This window comes from Acipenser ruthenus, chromosome 36, assembly GCF_902713425.1.
Source record: "Acipenser ruthenus chromosome 36, fAciRut3.2 maternal haplotype, whole genome shotgun sequence".
In the NCBI taxonomy this organism is placed as follows: Eukaryota; Metazoa; Chordata; class Actinopteri; order Acipenseriformes; family Acipenseridae; genus Acipenser; species Acipenser ruthenus.
Genome location: NC_081224.1, coordinates 10,360,776 through 10,378,939, shown reverse-complemented (window position 1 = coordinate 10,378,939; position 18,164 = coordinate 10,360,776). Strand labels below are relative to the sequence as shown.

The following is an 18,164-nucleotide window of genomic DNA, read 5'->3' as shown; positions in this document are numbered from 1 at the left end:
CCGCATAATGGCGCTAAAAAAAAATAAAATAAAAAGCTTTTTTTTTTCCTGGCACTTTTTTGATTGAATCCACCTCTTTAGAGTCTGGGAGGGGAGAGGGAGGGGGATGGGGAGTGGGTGGGGTTAGGGAGGGGGGTGGGGTTAATGGAGGGTGTGGGGTTAGGGGGTGGGGTTAGGGGAGGGGGTGGGGTTGGGGTGGAGTTAGTGGAGGGGTTGGGGTTGGGGAGGGGGTGGAGTTAGTGGAGGGGTGGGGTTAGGGGGTGGGGTTAGGGAGGGGGGATGGGGAGTGGGGTTAGGGGAGGGGGTGGGGTTGGGGGCGGGGTTAGGGGTGGGGGTGGGGGGGTTAGTGGAGGGGGTGGGGTTGGGGGGGCGGGGTTAGGGGAGGGGGTGGAGTTAGTGGAGGGGGTGGAGTTAAGGGGGGTGGGGTTGGGGTGGGGGGGTCTGTAGCGTCACTTACACAGTGATGTGGGCGAGGCCAGTCCACCGTCGGGGGGTGTGCTGCTGGGTTTTGTGTCGGACATGGGGAGGGGCACTGGTCGGGCCACGGGAGGAGGGGGTGGAAGCAGAAAGGAGCCCGGCATTTTGCCCTGGCCGCTCCCGTTTGGCTGCGGACAACACAGGCAGGGTGAGGAAAGGACACCAGCTGCCCACGAGCACTCAACAAAAAAAATAATCTCAAAACACTGCACCGGGCTGGCTGGGGCAGGTGAAGGAATGCAGAAAGACTGGGGTGGGGTTGGGGGAGCTGTATCCCATACTGTCTGTATCTCAGCGATGCATTTTTCAAAATAACTATTTTGATATTTGTATTCAATATGTTTTACTTGGCAGCTTTCGCCAAGAGAATAATCGCAGTGTTTCCGGTTCACGCTCCCTCCTGCAACAATGCTGGCGCTCCTAGTGAAACGAGCGGTGTAACGTGGGAACAGAAAACCAGCATCGTTGCAGGGGGGAGCGTGTTCTGGATACACTGCGGTTAGCACAAGAGGAATTATTTTTCTCCTGCCGATTGCTCGAGAGTAAATGTGGAGAAAATATAAAAAGCGACATCTCTGTGATACGGAGAACGCAGGACACAGCAAAGGGAACGGGACGCGTTTCTTATAAACGCTGGCGGGGGTTCTGTAAGATTCCGGTCCGGTTCGGTCCTTACACCTGCTGCAGTGTCGCTCGCCCCCATCCAGTCGTTTGCATTCATTCATTCACCCGCCACAATGCTTAAGAAATGGGGGATTCAATTCAATCTGAATACAGGCAGGAAAATGCAGTTATTAAAAATGTGAGTTTGAATTGTGGAGTTTTTATTTTTCAACGTGATGACACAGACTGTTTCACAGGACGTTTTTTTATCAAGTAGCAGAACTAATTACACCACGACTGCTGCTATTGACAGTATAGCAGCGTGCGGTGAAATGTGCTGTAAGATTTAAAATAAGCATTGTGGACTTGCTGCATGTCTTGTTGTGAAATGCTCCAGGTAGTTGAACATTCCTAGCTTTGGAAGTGAACTGGGCTGTGCATTCCCACTTTACAGTGTAAGCTGTTTTAAAAACACAGAGATCTTTAGTTCAGCTGTTAAGGCAGTGGTGATCCATGACCAGGCTGAGTTCAGATCTGTACATGTAAACCTGCACTCAGGGGTGTTATGGTTATGCTACAGGGACAGATTGCGTCTCACAATGATGGCAATCAGTGAGGTTTGCTTGGCTTGCTGCACAGCGCTGTGTTTACATTAGCGTACCCGATGCAATTCGGAAAGTCTGCTAAACATTCCGTTGCCTTGGTAACTGAACGAGAGGTTGAAAAGGGACGCAAAGTAACTTCGGCACAGCGCGTCTCAGCTTGTGTGCGTCTCTATCAGTCTGTGTGTCTATCAATCTGTGTGTGCGTCTCTATCAATCTGTGTGTGCGTCTCTATCAATCTGTGTGTCTATCAGTCTGTGCGTGACTCTCATAGTCTCTGTGTGCCTCAGTCTGTGTGTGTGTGTGTGTGTCTATCTGTCTCTGTGTCTCTCTGTCTCAGTGTGTCTCAGTCCCTGCATGTCTCTCTGTCTCAGTGTGTGTCTCTCCGTCCCTGCATGTCTCTCTCAGTCCCTGCATGCCTCCCTCAGTCTGTGTGTCTCAGTCCCTGCATGTCTCCCTCAGTCTCAGTGTGTCTCTCAGTCCTTGTGTCTCTCTCAGTCTCAGTGTGTGTCTCTCAGTCTCAGTGTGTATCTCTCAGGGTGTCTCTAGCTGTCCACTCACCTGTGTGGAGGGCTGTCCCGAGCCGTCGGAGCAGACGAACTGGACGAACTCTTTGAGTGGGTCCTGTCCGGGGTGGGGGTGGTAGCGGATGGTGGGGTGGGTGAAGTAGGGGCTGGGCTGCTGGATGATGGAGGACGAGGGGAAGTGCAGCGTGGAGGCCGAGGCACGGGGGCTACCTGCAGAGGGCGGGGGACACAGGGGGTTACAAACTCGAATCCCGTCCCCAACGGAGACGCTGCCATCCTGCAACACTGGGAATGTCACACAAGAAGGAAGGGAAGAGCTGCCATCTGTTACAACCACTGAGAGACCGGCCAGGGATGTGAACTTCCACTGCACAGCGGTCCGATCCATTCCTGGTTTCACTGGGAGTTTAATAAGACACACCTGAGCTTGTTACCGATGCACTGGGGCTGATCAAGCTCCTAGTAAAACCTGGAATGGGTGAAACTGCTGTGCAACAGGAGTCTAGTTTCCATCCCTGTTGTTACATTGAGACAGAGGAAAGCTCAATAGTGCTGAATTAAGAAATAAAAAAACAAAACATGTTGACTTTTTTTTTGAATGTGCGAAGATGTTTATCTTGCAGAGGAGTGAATGGCACAGCAGGTCATTTTAATATATGCAATTTAAAAGGGGAAACTTGTTTTCTATATTATTGATTGACAGATCGATTGATTGACTGACAGCAGAGATTCTGCGATTCCTTAAGTGAATAAGATTTTCTGGTACAGTGGTGTTATGCGATTTATTCTGAATGGGCTGCCTAGTTATGAGTTGGGATAGTAACCGTTCCTTTCTTTCTCAATTTGTAATTTATTTAAAATCAAAGAAAGCAAAGAAAGAAAGAAAGAAAGAAAGAAAGAAAGAACGAACGAGAGACATTTGAACTGGCTCTTGGGATCAGTCTTTGATCTTAAAAACTCAGGTATGTTACTCTAGAAAATCAAGTATGTTGTTTATGAACACAAGATAAATGACCTTAATGTAAATATCCTCTACAGCACTTCCACAGTAAAGATTTCATTCCTGTAGTCCTTTGCCCCTCGCAGGGACATGTGTTTCTTTCAAAACTGCACATCTGAGACCCATGCAGAGCAGGAAATGTCATCCTTTCCATAATCATTGAGTCAGCTACACTTTATAATGCAATAACAGCACTTTCTGACATCATAGTGACCTCTGAGAATCATAAGGACATCTCCAGTGGGGTGCAATGCCATCGTTGTGTGTGTGTGTGTGTGTGTGTGTATGTGTAGGCACCTGCACCCTTGTGTGCGTGATCGCGGCTGCCCTGCTCGCTGGTGCCTGGAGAGAAACCCTCTCTCACCGAAGCAGCTGCCTACCCCCCCCTCCCCAGATCCTGCCAAGATTGGCGTTTCATTTCCGCTGGATAATCACATTACAGTCTGGTTGGGTGCCAGGTTTCTCTGTGGCGCAGGTTTGAACACCCCTCCCCACAACCCCTCATTCTTATTCTCCTCGACACCACTGCAGAGTGACGGTGCGATCTCAGCAACGCACAGAAACACAGCCTGTCCGATTCCCCTGACAGAGATTTACAAAGGCTTCCTCTAAACAGAAAGTTAAGTGTGCCACACAAGTTCTATGAAGACCACGCAATGCTCCAGTCTGACCCCCTCCCTGATCCTAGAATACTGGGTCCAGTTTTGCTGAACCCAGGTCTCGAGCTACGGCGACAGGCTGAAAGGATGAATTCAGCTTAAGGATAAACAGGGACTTGAAGTTTATAAAACCCTAAACGGTCACTGCTTCGGATTTAGCGCAGACAGCAGGGCGAGAGGGCTTCGATGGCAGCTGAGTCAAAGCTTGACGCTGCACAGTCCAGTGGTCCTGATACACACTGCCTGCCTGCTGCTGATACGGTACTGCAACGGAAATGTTAATCGTGGTGCAGTGCTACCAAGGGCAGCCTCACACCGTTATCAGGGCAGTGCCACTGTCTGTTTGCATTGCCGTTGAAGGCAATCTCATAAGGGGAACCTGGGTGCTGGCCAACATGTTTTAGTAAAAAAAAGAAAAATGCTTTATTAAGACACACACAGAGAAGACAGAAGGGATCGCTTCAATTTGAATGTCAGTTTTGCTCACATGTCTGAGGCCAGTGCAAACGTTGCCAATAGTAATTTCTGATCCTGAATTTAGCACAGGTTCCCTTGTTTAGTATCCCTGTGCTTTACCATGCTTTACCACACCACAAGACCACAGCCGGGAAAATGATTAAAACAGGACTCGGAACGAAGCTAAACCGGAGCAAACACCACACAGGAGTAAAACTAGCTAACGAGCGACAAAACAAAAGAGCTGGTCAGGTACTGACAGAACTACTTTACAAGGGTCAGCTGTCTTTAAGCAGCCTCTGGTTTGAAAACGACACCCCAGACAGACAGACAGACAGACAGGCAGGCAGGCTCGCAGAAGCGTGGTAACTCATGTTGAGGGAATCTCTGATAAGAATAATAAAAAAAGACAGTGTCACATTTTTTCATATTTACGTAGATGACAGAACCGATGTGGATTCCCTGTTGCTGCTCCTGCTCATCATCCGAGGCACATTGGGGATGCATTAGTATCAGTAGTGCACAGTGAATGGGGTTAGGGTTGCACTAAGAAACCTCTTGATGCAGATAATGACATATTATCATACATAACACATGCATAACATGAAGACACTCAGCAATATTATTATCATACATAACACATGCATTAGGATGAGAGACAGGGTGCTTATTAGGGCAGTAAAGCTGAAGACATTAAGAAATTAAGAAAGATTAATGGAAAAAAGGAACTGTGGTCCCTTCTCCCTCTCCCTCCCTCCTCCTCTCTCTCCCCTCCCCTTGTCCCTCCTCCCTCTCCCTCCTCCATCTCTCCCCCTCTCCTTTTCTCTCCCTCATCCCTCTCTCTACCCCTCTCCCCTTCTCCCTCCTCCCTCTCTCTCTCTCCTCCTCCATCTCCTCTTCTCCCTCCTCCTCTCTCCCTCCTCCCCCTCTCTCTCCCCTTCTCCCCCTTCTCCTTCCTCCCCTCCTCCTACCCCTCTCCCTCTCTCCTTCCTCCCTCCCTCCCCTTCTCCCTCCTCTATCTCCCTCCTCTCCCTCTAAATCCTCCTCCTCCTCCCTCCCTCTGTCCGTCCCTCCCTCTCCCTCTCCCTCTCCCTCCTCCTCTCCCCTTCTCCCTCCTCCCTCTCCCTCCTCCTCCATCTCCTTCTCCCTCCTCCTCTCTCCCACCTCCCCCCTCTCTCCCCCCCTCCACTCTCCCCCTCCTCTCTCCCCCCTCCTCCCCCTCTCCCCTTCTGCCTCCTCCTCTCTCCCTCCCCAAATCCTCCTCCCTCCCTCCCTCCCTCCCTCCCTCTCTGTCCGTCCCTCCCTCCTCTCTCCCTCTCCCTCCTCCTCCTCTTTATAACCCTCATGCATCCCCGTCTCCTCAGTCCTTCTATAATGGAGACACTCACTCCACAAAGACTTCATTTACAGGAGAAATACACTTTTTGGTGCTGATATTTTTATATTGATATATTTTAACTGATCCTGTTAAAAAGGTATCTCCAATTGTATTTTTGTTCTCCATAATCCTCTCAATAGAATACAAATCATTAAAGTAACTTCATAACTGTCACTTTATATCATAGGTTTATATATAGATTGATTGATTGGATTGACTGATTGATTGATTGATTGATTGATGGGTAGAGAAATCACAGGTGAGATTCATGAACTGGAGGTTTTTTTTTGGACCCAATAGTTCAGTATTTTGAAGAGCAGCTTTTTCGTATCCCGATTACTGGGCACCCCTAACAGTCCAGGTTTCTGTTTCAACCACTTCCTCACACACGGTGTCTATTTGAAAGTGCGTCCCGCTGGGCTAGTCTACACGGTCTGCTTTCTTACTGATGGCCGCAAGTTTTGCATCACCTATAATTTTAGGATTGAGACATAATCATAAAAAAAAAACTCTATGAACATAATTCAGATATTTTATTTAACATCATGTCATTAAAGAAACTACAAACTGATAATTGCAAAAGTCTACTGGAAAGAAGCCACAATAGCAGCACAGTATTTCATGCTAGAATTCGAAATGTCACATTTTTGTCAGCTTTTCCTGAAAAGCTACAAAGCGGTGAGCAATTCAATGGGTTAACGTAACATTATTCCGCAGCTTTCGTTCGATTTGAATTCTATAGGGTGATGCAAAACGTTTGTCCAGAGTTGTGCAGTGGACCGGACAGCACACTGCCTGGTACTGACCACTGCAATGGATTAGCGTCAGTGTTCATCGTGTGTCCATTGTGATCCTATCACGGTACTATATGACAGTCTCTATGGCTATTGCAGTGCACGGCTGCAGGTTTGAGACGCACTGGAGTGGTTCAAACAGAAACCCCCGACTGTGTCCCGCAGGACTGGTGCTGGCTCTGGGGCTGGCAGGGGGGTGAGGGGGTTGGTGTCTGTGGGGATGGGCTGGTATCTCACCTGGTCTCACTCCCGTTAGGACAGGCAGCGGATGGTGGGTGAAAGCCATGCGCGCCGACCTCGTCTGTGGGGACAGGGCACTGCTGAAATCGAACTTTCCCGGCTTCTTAAGAGAACCAGGCGATGACAGTCCTGGCAAGAATGATCAACAAATGGCAATGTTTTATTACATCTTTCCACTGAGCAACAACCTATAGATCTAACTGCAGACAGGACAGAGAACGCCGTCCTGAGCAATCCCATCAGGCACTGCAGGACTGCGCCGGTGTGTCAACAGGGCCTGTAGCTAAACCCGCTCTTCCATTGGTTATACAGGTGCCCGAATGTGCAGTTTGGAAAGAAACACATTGTGCAAACACGCATTTCTATTGTCACACAGCTGGCGCTACGCTGGGTTCATCTCTTTTTCTGCTTTCAGACAGTGTTGCGCTTCACCTAGCCACTTCACTGCCTTCTTCAGCCATTAACCAATCAGCTGCTTCCCCCTACTGACTGACATGCTTTCCATGCGACCCAGAAGACACTGCTCGGGTGACCTAGGAAGTGTAAGGAGCTGACCTGAAAATAAGGCAGAGCGACCGAGAACTTTCTTTATTGCAACGCAGTACCAGATGTCGCACTTTACAGAGGTGTGTGCTCGAACGTGTTTCTTTCAAAACTGCACGATTTTAGGACTATGCAGCGTAGGGAGGTGCGGGACAGGTAGGGTTCCTAAGCTACAATGAGAGGCCTCGCAATCTGAGCAACGAGATTTCAAATACAGGTACAGGCACCACACTGCAGTTATTAAATAAACCAACGGATACTCGATTTCATCTCTGAAAACATTAAGTTAACTTCACTGCAACAATTGCGTTTCTATTGTAGCTGCTGAAAAAAATGCCTGCGCTACAAAATGCATTAATTAATTTTTAACGGCATTCATTTAAACGAAGACGCCACACTACAGCCACACCTAACGATTCCACAACAGCACAGACACGTCTACACACAGTGACCGGAACACCATCAATCAGACATTCCCTTTAAGAGACCCGCTCCAGCAATGGCAGGCAGCCTGCTTAAAGGAGAAGCCATGTTGAACTTGGGAATTTTTTTTTTAATTGAAATGCTACGTCTCTTGCATAATCTGTGCGCCCAATTGTTTTACCCGCCTTGCGTTACTCCCCAGTTTAGATTGTCAATTTACATTCCCTCACCGCAGCAACTACCCACAACAGCTCAGGAAGACTGACGGTTCAGCGGGGGTCCTCCGATCCCCAAGCTAGTCGCCTCTGCACAGCCAGGAGCTCCACAGCGGAGGTCAGAGAGCTAGCGCCCTCTGGAGGACAAAGGCCAGCCCTGCAGGCGTCCGCTTGAGCTCACTGGGTGCCTGACTAGTAGGGGGCGCTGCAGTGCCTTGAGGAGTCCCTGGCGGTTTTGCTTAACTAATTAGAGGGAGCTCCAGAGTCAGTGGTCCCTGTGGAATCCCTTTTACCAAGGGAGACACTCGGGGACCCCTGCGCTCCCCTGACTGTGTGACTCCCCCTGCACACCACGCGGCCGTGCCTTTACCAGGGGAGACCCTCGGGGACCCCTGCGCTTCCCTGACTGTGTGACTCCCCCTGCACACCACGCGGCCGTGCCTTTACCAAGGGAGACCCTCAGGGACCCCCGCGCTCCCCTGACTGTGTGACTCCCCCTGCACACCGCGCGGCCGTGCCTTTACCAGGGGAGACCCTCAGGGACCCCTGCGCTCCCCTGACTGTGTGACTCGTGTGTTAAAATGTGAACTATTAAACGTGTTTACCCTTATAAACATTTACTAGTGCATTTGCAGAGTCATTTTGCAGTTTTACCCTGATTCCCCCATGGTTATACTGTGCATTTATCACAGTTTACCATGGTTGGTTTTTTAAAATGTGCTTTACAGTGTATTCGCTATTCCTTATTGCACTTTGCTATGCTTTTACCTTTTAGAAGGCTTAAAACATCGAGGAATCGAACAGGAACCAGTGATTATTACGAAATGCGTGAGCTTGGAGGAAATGCTTTAAGGACAGGGAAGTGAATCGGAGACGCACACAACAGCATTTCCATTGCTTGAACGTTTGCCCGACATCTTCGATTGGAGAGTCTGTTTAAATTGCCAGGCTTTGGTGTCAAAGTATCCCGTTCCCTCTCAGGGTTTGATTAACTCGGGCGGAGAGGGATTGTGTTCTGGGCTGCGAGTTTCAAGGATCCCCTGGTCCTGGCTCTGATCTGGGGGAGTAGGAGACACTGTGGAGCACAGCACGGGAGCCTGAGCCTCACCATCTGCTACTGGGGGGGAACAGCTTGCCTCACAGCCTCTAGAACACACAGCCTCCCCTGATCAAACAGGAAATCGAGCCACGATCAGACACTTAGAACAAGCTGTGGAGGGAAGCCAGCCCGTCTGTTTGCGAAGTCTCGGATCTCCCACACACAATGTAGCATATAAATAATTCCATTAATCTGGCCTGTTGTAGATAGGGCTCTTATGTACAGTTTTTAAAGAAACATATTCTAGTTTATACAGCTCAGGCCAAAAGCTTTGCATTGCCTAGAATTTTAGGATTTAAAAACTATACAAACATAATTTAGATATTTTTATATATTACTATTATTAATTTATAAGCATATGCTCTTATCCAGGGCAACTTACAATTGTTACAAGATATCACATTATTTTTACATACAATTACCCATTTACACAGTTGGGTTTTTACTGGAGCAATCTAGGTAAAGTACCTTGCTCAAGGGTACAGCAGCAGTGTCCCCCACCTGGGATTGAACCCACGACCCTCCGGTCAAGAGTCCAGAGCTCTAACCACTACTCCACACTGCTGGCCTTTGATTACATGCCATCATAGTAGTACAGTATCTCATGTTAAATTCTGAAATGTCACATTTTTCAATTTATGTCAGTTTTTCGTGAAGTATATGGAAAATTACAAACCGCTGTGCAATTCAATATGTTATTCAGCAGGTTTCATTCGAATTTATGAAGCAAAATAAGTTCATTCTATAGGGTGATGCAACACTTTTGGCCACAGCTATATATATATATATATATATATATATATATATATATATATATATATATATATATATATATAATATCTGCTACTACACCTGGCTTAAAGATATTTCTGTCTTGATCACCTGGAGGGTGAAATTATTATTATTATTATTATTTATTTCTTAGCAGACGCCCTTATTCAGGGCGACTTACAGTTGTTACAAGATATCACATTATACATTATTTCACATTATACAGATATCACATTATTTTTACATACAATTCCCCATTTATACAGTTGGGTTTTTACTGGAGCAATCTAGGTAAAGTACCTTGCTCAAGGGTATAACAGCAGTGTCCCCCACTGGGGATTGAACCCACGACCCTCCGGTCAAGAGTCCAGAGCCCTAACCACACACTGCTGCCCCATAATTATCCCCTGAGTCCCACCAATGGCTTTTTCTCTTGTCAGCAAGCAACCAGCGGCTCCTCCTATTGGCTGACAAGCTTTCAGCCAGCAGCATGGCCCAGAAGACACTGCTGCGACCAAAGAACCCAGGAAGTGCAAGCGTAGCTGATTTCCTGAGAGTACGGCACGAAAACTGGGGACTTTCTGTTCTAAATGAAAATTATAAATTAACACTGCTCACCGGAGACCTGTGGAGCTAACGAAAGTGCAGCATGGGTGAGAATTCGTTTGTTAGCGACACTCTCTTTAAATGATCGCTTCTCATGTCCAGTTCGTTTCTTTGACAAAATGAAGAAACCGATACTCCAATTTACCAAAAGACACAGAGATAGAAACATTTGAAGTTTAGTTTAATATTTTATCAGTACGTATTGGTCCTGAATCAACCACACGAACCAACAACACTAGCGTGTACGACACATAACACAAACGCAGGATTCTCGATGCAGAACGAATCTACAAAAAAAGACCTGAATGTCTCTAATGTGTGTGGATCAACATGGAAGCCAAGTACCAAATGTTCTGAAAAATGTAAACAGTATGAGGGAGGTGCGAATGGAAGTTAATTAAAGGGACGGGGTTCGGATCTGCAAACCTGGGGAGCTGCACCTTTAATGATCGCTTTACACTCTGCAGGACGTCCACCTGTGCCGAAATGATTTGGCAACCCATCAGTCAATGTGGCAAAGCAGACTCGCTCCTGACAGCCCGTCACTGCCAAGCGACTGCAGGCACCTGCTTCCCCAATCACATTCACATTTAATTAGTTCCATTTTTTTTTTTTAATTGTGGAAGAACAGAAAGAGAGAGACAGAGCTGATAAATATTACTGCAGGGCTTTTTCTGTGAAGACCCTTTCTGCTCTGGCTGGAGAGATTTTACTCTGAGTAAACCGCGGAGAACAGGAAATCTAGTCAGAGAAAATTCAAAAGCCTTAAAAACTAAAATTTGAAGCTGCTGAGCTAACCCCATTCAGACCTCTGATAACTAATGTTAACAAACCACAGACACTGCGACTCATTTGTGGTTTTAACCCATGAAGTGCCACTGTCCTCATTTGTAATTGCCTATAGTATTTTTTAACTGGCTAGATTTGTTATGATAACGTACTCTAACTGTGTTCTGGTCAAAGAATTTAACTTGGTACTTTAATGCTACATAGAATTGGGAGTACAGACAGCTTTGATAATATGGCCCTGCCTGTCTAAAGTTGGTATAATGTCATTTTAAATCTCCTGTGAATGAAATGTCTGTAGAGTATATTGCGCTGCCATTAGAAACGCATCAGGCCAGTACACTGATAGTAGCGTTTCAAAAGACATACTGCACCATCACGAATTCAAACTTACAGGGGGAAAATAAAAATGTGTTTAGAAAAGTCGCTGCACAAATTAAAGCAAACCTGGTCTCAATCCCACTATCCAGCAAGGATCTCACTTCAAAGCGATCTCTAATAAAGCGCTTGCTTGCTGGATTTACCCAGCAGAAATCTTTTTGATACAAAGAAAGATCCTCTACACAAATACCCCTTTTCTTCTCAGTAACTGCAAAATACAGGTGGTAGGAAGCGACTGTGTACACTCTGCGCTCATGAAAGTTGTGGGACAACGGCGCAGGCATGGCGTGGACACCTTGTGACCCTGAGGACCCCAGTCCTGACACTGCTAGCTTGTTTTTGGTTAGGTTTGTGATTTGTCTGAAAGGGTTCAGGAGAGCCTCAGAGCCTAATTTTATGAAGTCTTAACTGTGGAAGGCAGTGGGTCAGCCCAGTCAATGAAACCCGAGCTGAAATAGGACACTGCCCCCTGGGTATTACCTGGAGCAGAATGGGTACGTCTTCAGCTTAATAAATTCGATGATTGTCGTCCCTTTTTAAACTGAGAAACAGATTCAGGGTTTAATCTAGAGTCAATAAATGGCCCATCATGCATAGGGTATGCTTGTCTAGGGTATAATAGGATGTTGTGTGGTCCAGTGGTTAAAGAAAAGGGCTTGTAACCAGGAGGTCCCCGGTTCAAATCCCACCTCAGCCACGACTCATTGTGTGACCCTGAGCAAGTCACTTCACCTCCTTGTGCTCCGTCTTTCGGGTGAGACGTAGTTGTAAGTGACTCTGCAGCTGATGCATAGTTCACACACCCTAGTCTCTGTAAGTCGCCTTGGATAAAGGCGTCTGCTGAATAAACTGATTAAGGCATGCACCACCACCTTATCATACATGACTTTCTTACAGTTTTGAAGCGGAGGGAACACAAAGTCACTTTTTCAGGAACAGCGGCTTGAAACCTGGTTCCGGGAGACCTAGTTTGAGGATGATGTGCCAAACCCCCAAGTCTCCCCTGGTGTGCCGTGCTGCGGTCTGAAACCTAGTCTCCTGAAACCCAAACCACAAAGTGGCTTCGTGTTCCCACAGCACAGCAGATCAGTTTAGGACTGAGGTCTCTCTCGCTTGGGGATAACTAGTGCCATTGTCACTCATCTTTAATGGCTCACCAGTTAAAAAAAACAACACAAAGACACACACACAAGACACAAAGAAGCCTGCATTCACCCACACCAGGATAGACGGTGTCATTAAGAGGTATTTGAATTGTTCTAACCATGGTAAGGATACTGCACGCCATCATTTTCATGTTTAATCTTCCTCTCCTGCACAGTCGCCAAATGGTGCTGCACTGCAATTCCAAGGGGAGAAGGGTATTGTTAAGAGACATCACAGCTGGGACGGTGAAACAGTGTGTGGGCAATGGGGGTTTAAAGAAGTCTTAGCTAATATTTATCGCTATCATTTCTTAAAATCTAGATATTTCTATATGAAAGATGCACAAGTTATGGTAAAGGTGATTTTTTTTTTGGAATGGTATTTTTTTTGTGAATTAATGATCGTTTTTTGCAGAAACTCCCAATGCTACACAGCACTGAGTTCTGCTTTCAAAACGTCCTGTAAAGGAATTTGAAAAGCACACCAGGTCACAGGAGCGATGGGCTACTGACAAGGGCAGCCAAAGCGTGACGCTTCTGGGAGTCGGAGTTTTGTGAAGGATTATTCTCGAGAAAATCGATCTTTTTCAATAAATCCGCCCTAACAAGAGCAATATATAAACGTTTGGAATTGTTTATCAGTTTACAAGAAGTCCAAACGCGTGGATTTTCAAAGTCGACTGCATTCGTTAATGACGGGACGTGCAAAAGACATCGGCCAATTATTTAACATAATGTATGCTTCTTTCAAAACAGGAGCTTTACAAAGAGACGGTAAAGCATGTCAGGTAAGATCTGTTTGTTTTGTTAATTATATATATTTATAAAACCATTCCCTTAGAAGTCATTGATTCACTTTCAATGCATTGTTAATCAATCTAGCTAGATTTATAAAAACGCATCCCATTCTAACCCCAGTGTGCCACCCTGAAGAAGCCCCAGCTAGCAGAGCCATCAGCAGAGGGCAGCATCACCAGCAGGGAATTTATGGTTTAAACATTTTCCAAGCGTTCGCATTTTTCTTAAGCCACTGTCAGAGATGTGGGCGTGCAACACGGGAGGTCAGAGGCTGAGCTCACACAGCAGCATGAGTGGGGCGTCAGCTGACTTATTCAGCATGTATTAGTGAGATTACATTTTAAAACAGGCGTGGTTCACCTTTATCTTCTAGGGCATCATACAAACATTCCCACTGTGTTTAATCATTTCAAACTGGTTTAATACTTTAAATTAATCTGAATCCCCAGTTCCCAGAACTGGATCCACAATGGGGTTTGGCGCTGCCCAGTCCAGTGGTGCTGATATGGTACTGCTTACCAGTAGTATCATGTGTGTGTTCAGGTGCTCCAAAAAATCACACATTCCAGTAAATCCTAACTACAGTAATAGATATTATTTCTAGAATTTTTTCGGTTTCAGATTTTCCTAGGAAAAACATTTAGAATGTTTCCGGGGTTTTTTTTTTTTCATCTGGAGAAACAGATCTTGAAATATAAAACTGCTCTGGAAGAAAAAAAAAAACATTAAAATCAAATCCGTGTTTAACCTACTGTGCATCTCTTTCATATAGGAAAATGCGAGAGCGACGAAGCGATGGGATTACATATCAGAGAAGACTTACTGGAACTATAGTGCCAGATGTATGTACTTTAACACCAGTGTGATAGCGCTGGCACGTCTCAATTGGATTAAGGTTGGGGTATCGTTATACCCACCCCACTGTAGCTGTCCTTGTGCTACCACTGCCCCCTATGCACAGGTTCATTGCATTGCATAACATATCATTTTCAACACTGGAAAGTTGAGAGGGAAAGTTAGGTGTGTTTGCAGAGTCCCCGGACTGCATTCTTGCAGTAAATACAGACAAGGATCACAGACAAGGGGCTGTAAATGTAAGGGATGGAACAAGTGAGGAGAGCTGGAGCACACCAGGCAGTCAGCCACAACAGAGATGTCAAGATACAATCAAACCAGTAAATAACAGACTGAAGGGAAAATGCGATACTCTGTTAAATGGCACGCATGAAGTGTTATTATGTGTTTGTGTTCCGCTAGATACCGGCTCTCTCGAACCATTACTCGAACCCACTGCCTTCCACACTGCAGCCCGGCGCTTTCTTTATCTAACCACTGACCTCCTTAAACCCACTGCCTTCCACACTGCAGCCCAGCGCTTTCTTTATCTAACCACTGACCTCCTTAAACCCACTGCCTTCCACACTGCAGCCCAGCGCTTTCTTTATCTAACCACTGAGCTCCTCAAACCCGCTGCCTTCCACACTGCAGCCCAGCGCTTTCTTTATCTAACCACTGAGCTCCTCAAACCCACTGCCTTCCACACTGCAGCCCAGCGCTTTCTTTATCTAACCACTGACCTCCTTAAACCCACTGCCTTCCACACTGCAGCCCAGCGCTTTCTTTATCTAACCACTGAGCTCCTCAAACCCCACTGCCTTCCACACTGCAGCCCAGCGCTTTCTTTATCTAACCACTGACCTCCTTAAACCCACTGCCTTCCACACTGCAGCCCAGCGCTTTCTTTATCTAACCACTGAGCTCCTCAAACCCGCTGCCTTCCACACTGCAGCCCAGCGCTTTCTTTATCTAACCACTGACCTCCTTGAACCCACTGCCTTCCACACTGCAGCCCGGTGCTTTCTTTATCTAACCACTGAGCTACTTCAATTCTTCAGCCTTATATCTTCCACATAAGGGCACTGCTAATTATATCGGCTTCTAATAGGTCATTTTTATATTTCTTTGCTATTCACCAACCTGGAAGGACTGATTTTTTAAAGCGTGTTTATCGTTTATCACTTTGAAATATGAGAATAAACTAATAAGCCTCCTACTGAAAAGTTTACACGAGCTGCAAACTTGATTGAATAAATCAAAAGTGGCTTTTTATCTTATAGGGCCCATTCACTTTCAAATCATGTCCCTCCAATTCAATTCAATGCACTGTATGATGTCATACTGGAATGAGGAAATCAAATATGATGTCATACTGGAATGAGGAAATCAAATATGATGTCATACTGGAATGAGACGGTGACAGCGCTTTAGTTCAAGAGAGAAAAACAACTACAAACATGAGAAACAAAAGATTAAAATGGCATTTCTGAAAGCTGGTCAAAGTGGTCAGGATAAGAAATGGGCCAGTACCTGCGTCCACATCGTTGGGCCAGCCGCTGGACTGGCTACTGCTGGCAGCGGGGGAGCGTCCCGAGTAGAAGACGTCGTCCACTGGGCTTTCCATCTCACTGTCATCGATGGACTTGCGCTTAGTGGAGCTGCAGAGAAGCACAGGACACAGGTTAGCTGCACGCTGTGCATGTGTGCTGTATCGCTGTGGCCAAAAGCTTTGTCTCACCCTACTGAATGAACTGCTTCATAAAGCCCAATGAAACCTGCTGAATAACGTGACGTTTACATTATCGCTTTGTAGTTTTCCATATACTTATAACATATATACAAAAATCTAACATGACATACTGTACTACTATTATAAGGGCAGCAGTGTGGAGTAGTGGTTAGGGCTCTGGACTCTTGACCGGAGGGTCGTGGGTTCAATCCCTGGTAGGGGACACTGCTGCTGTACCCTTAAGCAAGGCACTTTACCTAGATTGCTCCAGTAAAAACCCAACTGTATAAATGGGTAATTGTATGTAAAAAATAATGTGATATCTTGTGACAATTGTAAGTCGCCCTGGATAAGGGCGTCTGTTAAGAAATAAATAATACTATTATGGCTTCCGGTAGACTTTTGCGATATCATATTGTTGTTTCTTTGAGTACATGACGTTAAATAAATTTTTAAAAATAACTCAAGTTCCTAAAATTCTAGGTGATGCAAAACTTTTGGCCACAGCTGTATATGTTGATGTATGTTTATTTATGTTCATGCATTTCTCTACATAGATCCCTAGGCTTCGTTTGCCCTTATCCTCATTTTTTCACATAAAAATAATAACACTGTTATGAACGTGAATACTCTGTAGTACTGTGGGTGGGTTTTTTCTAAGTCTTACTTTCTGTTTAATAATATCATTAAAAAAAACTGGGGGACCACAGACCACTGGGGGTGACAGCATATACATAAATAATCTCTCCCTAGCAGCCTTCCCCACGCAAAGCCATGTCTAATTATCTACACGAAAAATCTCTCCTCGAAGCCCTTAAAAACAAAAGCAATGATTTCCTGTTTTTATACTGTTGTACTTATTTAAATCATATGTCAAATTATTTAAAAAAGATTCATTCAGTGATTTATTTATATACTGTTGCACACTTTTTGCAGTCGTGATTGATATATTTGAATTTTTGTCAATGAAAATAATTCAAACAGAAACAAATTTAGCACTATTGTGTGCATTAATTCTGGATGATATTCAGCACTGTTGAATGGATTAGTTCTGGATGATATTCAGCACTGTTGCATGGATTAGTTCTGGATGATATTCAGCACTGTTGTGTGCATTAATTCTGGATGATATTCAGCACTGTTGAATGGAGTAGTTCTGGATGATATTCAGCACTGTTGAATGGATTAGTTCTGGATGATATTCAGCACTGTTGCATGGATTAGTTCTGGATGATATTCAGCACTGTTGAATGGATTAGTTTTGGATGATATTCAGCACTGTTGAATGGATTAGTTCTGGATGATATTCAGCACTGTTGCATGGATTAGTTCTGGATGATATTCAGCACTGTTGAATGGATTAGTTCTGGATGATATTCAGCACTGTTGCGTGGATTAGTTCTGGATGATATTCAGCACTGTTGAATGGATTAGTTCTGGATGATATTTACACTGTTGAATGGATTAGTTCTGGATGATATTTACACTGTTGAATGGATTAGTTCTGGATGATATTCAGCACTGTTGCGTGGATTAGTTCTGGATGATATTCAGCACTGTTGTGTGCATTAATTCTGGATGATATTCAGCACTGTTGAATGGAGTAGTTCTGGATGATATTCAGCACTGTTGTGTGGATTAGTTCTGGATGATATTCAGCACTGTTGAGTGGATTAGTTCTGGATGATATTCAGCACTGTTGAATGGATTAGTTCTGGATGATATTCAGCACTGTTGAATGGATTAGTTCTGGATGATATTCAGCACTGTTGAGTGGATTAGTTCTGGATGATATTCAGCACTGTTGAATGGATTAGTTCTGGATGATATTCAGCACTGTTGTGTGCATTAATTCTGGATGATATTCAGCACTGTTGAATGGAGTAGTTCTGGATGATATTCAGCACTGTTGTGTGGATTAGTTCTGGATGATATTCAGCACTGTTGAGTGGATTAGTTCTGGATGATATTCAGCACTGTTGAATGGATTAGTTCTGGATGATATTCAGCACTGTTGTGTGCATTAATTCTGGATGATATTCAGCACTGTTGAATGGAGTAGTTCTGGATGATATTCAGCACTGTTGAATGGAT

General features: G+C 45.3%; 1 protein-coding gene across 9 annotated transcripts in view; it reads right to left on the bottom strand.

Moving 5' to 3' along the window:
* Positions 1-18,164, bottom strand: part of LOC117966865 (nuclear factor 1 X-type-like) — a 145,328-nt gene that overhangs the window by 12,422 nt on the left and 114,742 nt on the right. For 6 of the 9 annotated variants that reach the window (XM_059008169.1, XM_059008167.1, XM_059008166.1 and 3 more), the window contains 5 exons: positions 15,872-15,999; positions 12,826-12,900; positions 6,735-6,866; positions 2,245-2,420; positions 458-605 (listed from right to left, as the gene is read on the bottom strand). In XM_059008169.1, coding sequence (XP_058864152.1) covers positions 458-605; positions 2,245-2,420; positions 6,735-6,866; positions 12,826-12,900; positions 15,872-15,999 — 659 coding nt within the window. The remainder of the gene's footprint in view (positions 1-457; positions 606-2,244; positions 2,421-6,734; positions 6,867-12,825; positions 12,901-15,871; positions 16,000-18,164) is intronic. The other 3 variants (XM_059008172.1, XM_059008174.1, XM_059008171.1) reach the window with 2 other exon arrangements.